Source organism: Chrysoperla carnea, chromosome 4 (genome assembly GCF_905475395.1).
Source record: "Chrysoperla carnea chromosome 4, inChrCarn1.1, whole genome shotgun sequence".
Classification (NCBI taxonomy): domain Eukaryota; kingdom Metazoa; phylum Arthropoda; class Insecta; order Neuroptera; family Chrysopidae; genus Chrysoperla; species Chrysoperla carnea.
This window is the reverse complement of record NC_058340.1, coordinates 14,499,890-14,509,108: the sequence shown is the minus strand read 5'-3', so window position 1 is coordinate 14,509,108 and position 9,219 is coordinate 14,499,890. Positions and strand designations below refer to the sequence as shown.

The following is a 9,219-nucleotide window of genomic DNA, read 5'->3' as shown; positions in this document are numbered from 1 at the left end:
GGAGTTATTTCTCTAGATGTAACTATACTTAAAGAACATGCAACATTCAAACGCAATGGTCTGACGTATAATTTTCTTCTTTTTTAACATGCGTGAAAGGCTGCCGTTCCTCACCCAAATGCTAACCTCCGGACAAATACAATCATTACAATTCACAATTTTACAAATTAAATATATTTAAAACTAAAACACGAAAAAATAGACAAAAAACCAAACATTTTAAATATTCAATTTATTATTTCTCTTCATATTTTCTTCGCGTATCTTATTTAATCGATGCTCGTGTGTTTGCCAAAAATGTGCTACAAATTGTTGCCTGGATAAATTATGCATATCTCCCTGTGATGGTGTAGACTTTTCAGCAGGAGGGGTCGATGATAAACTGAGGGCAGTTTGAATATTATGCTCATCACGTTCATATTTTAATTTTTTGATAACATCTTTTAATATAAAGTTTTGCTTTGTTAAGCGTTCGAATTCTTCATCCCGTTCACGATTATTCGTATGAAAATTACTATCTTTTAATTTTTTTACAATATGTAATATTTCATTACGATTTTCAATTAACGTACATGTAATTTGTTTTAAATAATTATAACTTGATTTCATTTCATTATTTTGTGAAGCCATCTCTTTGATTTGTTCTTTCAAGGATAGAATTTGTTCATTTAAATCGTCATTGACTTCATTTAATTTTCGTAAAGATTCATTTTGTCTTGTAATTTCATTATTTATATTTGTTTCATACAAATATTTTTGTTCTAACTTTGCATTGGTTTCAATCAATTTCACATTTTCAGATTCTAACAAAAAATTTAAATTGTTAAATTATGGACAGAACTAATGTGTGCCACAAAGATAGGCGCCGTAAATTCAGCCACGGGCGTTTATAGCTAGACATAGGAGTTTTCACTTCCTTATATATGTTTTTGGTTTAGACACTTAGAGTTCCACACTCGAAAAATTTGTCGGGGGTTTTTTTAATGTTGTAGATTTCACTTGTCTAAGATAATTATTAAAAACTTCGAAAATGGGTATACTTTGAGCTTTGTTTACGAATATTTTTTAAACACTTTGTAGATCAGTTAATTTTTTTTAAAAATATGTATTGCTCATTTTATGAGTTTTATTAATTAACAAGTTATAAAATTAAGAATTTAAATTATCCTCAGTTTGGTCAATATCTTTTAAATAGTTAAGTTACAAAAAACAAATCTTTCATAAAAGGTTTATAACAATTTTAACATAATTTTACAGCTAAGTACCTAAGAGAATTTTGTTCAAAATCGCAGCTTTGGATCTCGATCGGCTAGGAAAAGAAGCCAATATAATAACAAATTTTGATTCAATACTATTGAATGAAACGGAAAGAAAGCAGAATGAATATAAAATTCAATTTCGTATTTATTTCGATGGAAAGCCATTCAAAAATTTATCAAGGATTGAATAGAATTCTTTTACTAGGATTTGCTTCTAGAGTATTAAAAGTATTTTCATTACCTAATAAGAGTTTTTCATTAGTTAAATTCCTTATTTTCTCTTCAGCAATACCCAAATTTTTTTTTAAAGTCAACTCAATCTGTTTATATTCTGTGCTACTTAAGTTCACATTGGTTTTTAAACATTCATTTTCTTGTTGCAATTTGATATTTTGTTCACGTAATTCTTGCCATTCTTTTGTAAGATTTTGTATTTTTTCATCTTTATCTTGTATTGTTTTCAATTGGAAATCAGTCATAGTTTGTTGTGATTGTAAATCATTTTTTATATTTCGTATAATTAAAGATAATTTCTGCAATGTTTGCTTATCTTTATCATGAATAAATTCCAATTTACTTACGGTTTTAGTATTATTTTTTAATAAAGTTTGAAGATCTCTAACTTCTTTCGCACTATTATTCAATCTTCGAATTAATTCGGTCATTTCACTTCGACATCTTTAAAAGTCAAACATATAAGGCTATTAATTAAATTATAAATTCATTTTCTTTGCACTAATTGCAAATTTTGAAGTAGACTATTCAGTATTTTTGAGATACTGAATAGTCTTTTGATCAATTTTTGAGATACTGTCGGGGAATGGATCTACAAAAGATTTTTTTTAATGTTTTTTGTTTTTGGTACGACTTTTTTTAATAGTAGTTCTAAACGAAAAACCTGCAAAATACCCAACAATCATTTTTTGGCAAAGTTTACAAATTTTACATTCTCTGGACAACTTTTATCAACGTTAAACAATGTTCTCTTGTGGCTTTTTCGTCTAATTTTTAGTTTTTGAGATACAAATTGCAATATGTTCTATTCTTTTGGCGAAGTTTAATTAAAACCAAGATATATAAACTAGAAATAAATGCAAAGCGAAAAAATTACGTCTTTGTGGGGAAAGGGGAGGTAGGGGATATCATGACAAAATTTGAAAGTGAAATTAAAATTGATTAAAAATCGAAGAAGTTATAAGCAAATTGCATTCAAAGGTTGCCCATCTCCTTTTAGCAAAACAAGTTTTATACGTAATCTCTATGGCGATATCCACGTATGACGTCACTAGTATCTTCTTTGTTTAATTAGGAATTTGAAACGTTCATATCTTGCATACTAGTAAAGATTTTTAAAAACCAACTTCACTTTTCTATTCGCTAAGTGAGAATTCTTCATCGGAAGTGATAAAAATTTTTTTTCACATTCCCTATTATGTCTCTTAATGCTCGAAACCAAACTTGAAAAGCAATTACCACCTTCATCATCTATTACTTTTTTTAAATGTATTATTAATTTCTATCCCCAAAAAGAATGTGTTGAAAACTGATAGACATCACAAATTTTGCACTGAAACAACTTTATAAACTTCGTGGTTACCTTAAGTTTTCTTGTTCACGAATATTAAGCAATTTGTAATTATATGCAAAATCATCTTCTAATTTACGTAATTTTACAGTTAAATCGGATATAAGGGCATCTTTTTCAGCAATTTTCGCATAAGCAGCATTTTCCCACATTCGATGTGCTTGTCTATACTTAGCTTCCAATGTATTCCACATTATAAGAAATAACAAGGTAATTTATATTTTTTTACAGTCCTTTTACACTTATCAAAAATGTCATTTAACTAAATTTTACTAAAATTTATATCCAAGTAATATATGAATTCAAATGTAAAACGGAACATACAAAATAAATAAGTTCACCAAAACATAACAATAATAGTTGCCATGGAAATCTTTAGATAAGTTCATAAAAGTGATTTGGCTATTAATTTGAGAAGCTGTTAACTTTTTTTCTCTTTTCATATACAAAATTATCATAACCAAGGATTTAGATAATTGCTAATTCTGATGTCGAATTGGCCATGTTACCTATAAAAATATAAAACTTGACTTGATACCATTACAAATTTGAAAGTGAAATTAAAATTGAATAAAAAACAAATAAGTTATAAGCAATCATAGATTGCATTCAAAGGCTGCCCAATTATCATAGCCAAGGATTTAAATAAGGGCTAATTCTGATGTCAAATTGGCCATATTATCCAGAAAAATGTAAAACTAGACTTGATAACATTACAAAATTTGAAAGTGAAATTTAAATTGATTAAAAAACGAAGAAGTTATAAGCAATTATAAGCAATCATAGATTGCATTCAAAGGCTGCCCATTTTCTTTTAGAAAAACAGTTTTATATATAATCTCTATGGCGATACCCACGTATGACATCACTATCTTCCTGTTTGTTTAATTAAGAATTTTAAACATTCATATCGTCTCAGCCTTACACTTCTGAGCTACACCAAAATTTATGGTCGTTAGATAAATGAATCACGAATTTACGACTACGGAGTTTTTCACAACGATTTTCTAATGAACTTGATTAGATAAATAGAGAGAAGACTAATATTATATAATAAATAAAACAATATTTGAATAAAATAAAAATTTCATTGCTTTTATTTGTTTCCGTTTAGAACAACACAAAATTGGATACAGTATTCAATAGAATATTCCATAATACAAAGTGACAATTATGGCAAAACAAAAAAGAATGTTTTTTTTATATAAATGACAAAATCAGTTTAATTTCATCCAAAAAAAAAAAATTATGATTTGACAACCAAATAAAAAATTCTCTCCACTAACTTCATGAAATCCCTACTTTTCACAATAAAAGTTTATACAAATCTCTATAAAACGTGCATTTAAAATAATCAAAACAAGATTTCCTTTGAAATTCTCTAAATAAATCTTGTGATATGGAATGAAATAGATAAACTTTCGAACCTCATCGCGTTTCTAAATAGTTTTTAATATGAATCAAAACCAGAATTGAATTTTTTTTAATTCTGAAAATTCAATTCAGTTCAATGGATTTTTGTAAACGGTTCCAGTTTGATTATAAAAATATGAAAAACATAGAAATAGGATATAATTTTACAAAAACCCATTGAAAAAGTTTCGTATCCAGAGTTGAGCATGAATTTTTACCATGTGAATTAATTTTACTACAAGAGCGTTTTATACAGTAACTATATTTCAATTTAAAATAACATTATTATTTTAGTTACGGATCCTTAAACAAATAACTTTTATTATTCAGAAGAAATTATTTAATTTTGCAAGTTCTATCATGCAAGTTAAGGCTGTGTGTGAGAACACGTTGCGAAATTGTATCTTCAAAATCCATCCGTATTTTGGGAAGAAAAATCGGATATTAGCTGCAAGCAAAACACTGTTGGAGGAACGATTCGTTATCGAATTACGAAAATTTTTTTATCATTAAAATATTCATGTATTTTAAACACGAAGCTTTTCATAAAGATTTTTTACTTTATAATGCAATGGAATTGTTTAGGAAACAAAGATTTATATAGTTAAATGGGATGAATTTTGAGGATCGAATAAAAATTTGATACGACGCTATCATTGTCATTTTTTCGGCTAAGGATGCGTACTATAATGCATTTTATATTTAATAAATAAAAGATCTAAGCTGTTTGAATAGCTTCAAGAAAAAAATATTTTTTCGAGTATTGCAATATGGCAGAGTTTCAAATAGTCATACAAATTACATTTAAAAATGAATGAAATATCGATAAAAAGATATCGTTTATTGCTTCTTGGAAATTTAAAATCTAAAACAAATTAAAATTTAAGGCGTCTATTTATCCGTGAAGTTCGTATTAATTTCAAAAATTAATTATTCGTTAAAATTTTTATTTGTATTGAGGCCAACATACACATATTCCTCAATATTACCTGTTAATATGGATTCAAGGAAAAAAAATCACACAAACACTAATAATTATTAGCAATATCGATCTTAGCCATATTATTCTAGAGCTACATTTGTAATCGAATGTAAAACTATAAACGCGGCAAACACCAACAAGTCGCTAATATTTAATTTATTTTGTTTCCGTAAAAAATTACAATTCCTTGGTTACCTTTTTATATTAGTTTAGTTCGTAAAATATAATTCGGTGAAACTGTTGAAGGCTTCATTAGAAAGGGTCTAGAAAATGCATTTCGAATTGTCAATAGTCTCATTTTTTAATATGAAATTATTCAATAATGAATGACATGTATAAAATACTAAAGTATGATTAATTTAACATTATTTTCCTGTGTTCAATAATTAGCCAACGATAGTTACTAGGCAGCGAAAATCAAGAGTTGATATTTACTCCTGGTGCATAGAAAGCAGCTCTTCGTAAGAGACGCTTCTCAGGTTCAACTATTAATTTATAAATTTTCGATTTCCACAGCTTTGATAACTAACAGTTTAATCTGATTTATTTATACCACAAAGTAAAAATTTTAACGTGTAACTAATTTATATCAAGAACATGTGTACACAGACATTATATTAAAACTTTTATATGAAATTAAAACATCCGGTATCTGAACTAAAAACGTTCTACATCATGGAGAATATATTCTGCAAGATGATCATAAGATACAGCGTTTATTTAAAGATTATAACGCAACAAGCACCGATGTAGCCATGAAAAAACATTCGTTCAAATACTCAAAAAATCAATTATCAATTTTGAGGATTTTACGATACCTATGGCGTCACGATTTGATCATGATTTAACAGGTCTAATCGAAGCAAGGAAATTTTATTTTCAAATCTATATCAACAAACCATATGAGATATTGACATCGTTTAATCCAAGTTATGGTCTCATCTTATCGAATTTAGCTCAAAAATTATAATTAAATAGTGACGTGATAGGAACCGTAGACTTTCCTCAATTTTCTTAAAAGTAGGTGAAAAAATGGGATAAAAAGAGATAATAGTTAGTTATTAACGAAACAACAAAGTTACAAAAAATACAAATTTTCGTAATGCCGCTTTTAATATTAAAAAATAAAAATAACTATTATCTCTGTTCAATCTACTTAGAAATAAAATTCATCATTCCGAAGAAATCGTCGTTATGACCCGTTATTGTGCGCATGTGTAGCTGATATATTTTGTACTATTTTTTTACCCCACCAAGCTTCTAAGTCGAATGGTTGAAAATCTTTTAACATTGGATTTGGTTCACGTTCTTGATAGTATGCAACAGTTACATGCGAATTGGATCCACTTCGTGCACCATGATGAAATTCTTTAGATACTTTGTCCCAAGATTCAAATATATACTTTATTAAATCATCATGTTGTGTATTAATACTTGACGGTGGAGATGTTTGATTCAATCGTATTATTGAATTTGGCGCTCTTTTATGATTGGATCCGTTCATGGAAGGATATGAACCATGTGTACCACCACTGAAAAAATAAAATTGCATTACATTGTATATAGGGTGATTGATCTATTACATGGAAACCTATACGCTGTACGAATTTAAAAAAATTAATCTACCAAATAAACTATGAGTCCATAATGAATCCAAAATTATATAATTCATTATAACTGCTTTTTAGAAGATGGATTAAAGTAAATTTGGTAATAAAAAAAACAATTGAGGTTTTAACTATGGCCCGATTGCTGAAATTATGAAAATTGATATTTTATGTTTACGTGTCTTTTTCTACAACTTGTTTTGTCTACATACGTATAAGTAAAAAAAATATGGAAGGCAAGAAGTTTTTCACTATCTTTACCACTTTCGATACGTGTCATGTTGTCAACTTCTTTTTGCATTAACGGCGAACAAACAAAAATTTTTGAAAATAAACAGGTAAAATCGAATCATAGAATTTTGACTTTAGGTTCGGGGCTAATACAAAGGGCAGGTTATAAGAATCATATAAATTTTGATTTATTGTAAGCTGCATTAGGTGACAGCTCACAGCAATTTCAAAATACTGGCGAAACTTTTATTATTCCCTGTATAATTCGAACGTAATATTATCATTTTTTTTCAAATATGTGCTTAAAAAATATCGAAAGTTGGTTAACTATTTATTTTTTATCTTTCTTTTCAGGTGCTGAAAATCGAAGAAATTTGAAAAAACGTAAGATGACAATGAATTCGGGTTGAAGAACAAACCCTGTGGTATTGTATAGGTCTAAAAACACTAATTTTAGCATTTGTTGTCTTCAGTTTTTTCAATTTCTATTTCTTCGGTTTTCAGCAGCTGAAATAAAATTTAATTTTGTATGATATTTTAGTATAAACTTTTATAGCTAATCTACTAACTAACACCATCAAGTTAGCAATACCATCAGAAAATTACCTCTTTAGAAAGGGAGAAGGGACCTTGCGAATAATTCAAGGCTCGCATGTATTTTAGAAATACAGTTGGATAAGGAACAATCTGTTCATTTTTTATGCCTATGGTTTCAAATAAGGGAATTGCGGACGAACACACTGTATTGTGCTAACCTAATGGATGCTATCCATCTAATAACTCAGCTACCCTATTTTTTTAAAAGAATATTATTGTAAAAATAATAATTAAGAATAATTAAATATACATTTTAAAATAAAGTAAGAATGTTATATATTCTTTGCACAATATTAAAACATTATGGAGTTTAAAATACATTGAACATTTGTTATTAACCTCAACTAATAGTAAACATAAGAAGAAATCAATAACTATCTAGGTCACGAATTAAATACCAACGAAAATGCATAGACGTATGATTAGTATTTTAACATAAATAAGAGATAAATATTTTCACTAATTAACAATAATATTAAACGATATTTACCTCATTTTGTTATTAAGTTAATATATGACAGCTGTCAATATAGTCCAATTGATTGCAATAAATTAATGTAGTCACAAACGTACAATAGTTATAAAATTAATACAAATACATTTTGTAATAAAAAATGGAATTACAATATCTTTAAATAATCATGATTAGAAAAGTTTTAATAATTTGCTGTGTCGATAAACAAAACCGAACAGCCTCGATGACTCAACATCACAATAGATTAATAAAATTATTAATGGCTGCACTCTACAGTGAAGCTAGCAGTTAGTTATATTTAATATCACCCTAAAAAAGAATATATTTGGCGTACATTTCAAATAGCATAAATACTTGATTCATTTATAATTATATGGTTTCAAAAAGAATTTAAAAAGTTGATTTGATAACATATTGGTTAAAAAGGAGACATCCATCCATTTAGGAGCTACAATGATCCAAAAAAATGAATCGATATAGGAATGAATTCTAAGCAAAAAGTGTCATTGAAACATATTTCGAAAAGTCAATACTTTCCGAGTTATTGGCGATTGTAATTCACAGTATTTAACGTCAAATAACTGACAAATTAGAAATTTTTGGAAGAAAGTATAGTATACACTTTTTAAAGTACTATAAAAAATCATGAAAATTCAGCACAAAAATCGATGAATTTACCACTTAATGCAAACCGCTATCCAATTTACTTTGTTCAGGTACTGGCAACATGCTCATAAAGTTCTAGCAGTTTCGGATATATATTTTTTGAAATATTGCAATTGACGTTAAATACTCCGCATTTCAATCGCCAAAAACTTGGAATGTTTTGACTTTTCGAAATATGTTTCAATGACACTTTTTGCATAAAATTCATCCCTATATCGATTCCTGTTGTTATTTTCAGCATTTTCCAACCCCGAGAATAGGTGGCTCCCATCACTTGAACAAAATCGCACAAATTTTTGTTTTTAATTTCCTTAAGTAAGCTTTAAACAATGCAGTCAAACAGTTTTTATAAATATCCATTGACTCTCCACTAAGAGAAATTATTTCCAATTATAGAAATAATT

The 9,219-nt window shown here is 27.7% G+C and overlaps 2 protein-coding genes across 2 annotated transcripts; both read right to left on the bottom strand.

The window, feature by feature from the left end:
- Positions 1 to 219: 219 nt before the first annotated feature.
- On the bottom strand, positions 220 to 3,038 carry LOC123297874 (spindle pole body component 110-like). Its single transcript, XM_044879685.1, has 4 exons — positions 2,857 to 3,038; positions 1,462 to 1,937; positions 600 to 803; positions 220 to 518 (listed from the first exon to the last, which is right to left on the bottom strand). Exons 1-4 carry the CDS (start codon positions 3,036 to 3,038, stop codon positions 220 to 222), a joined length of 1,161 nt encoding a protein of 386 aa, XP_044735620.1.
- Positions 3,039 to 4,068: 1,030 nt separating this feature from the next.
- On the bottom strand, positions 4,069 to 8,377 carry LOC123297319 (MAPK regulated corepressor interacting protein 2-like). The gene is made up of 2 exons (XM_044878930.1): positions 8,165 to 8,377; positions 4,069 to 6,771 (listed from the first exon to the last, which is right to left on the bottom strand). The coding sequence occupies exons 1-2, from the start codon at positions 8,167 to 8,169 to the stop codon at positions 6,432 to 6,434; spliced, it is 345 nt and encodes a 114-aa protein (XP_044734865.1). The 5' UTR covers positions 8,170 to 8,377; the 3' UTR covers positions 4,069 to 6,431.
- Between the last annotated feature and the right edge of the window lie 842 nt (positions 8,378 to 9,219).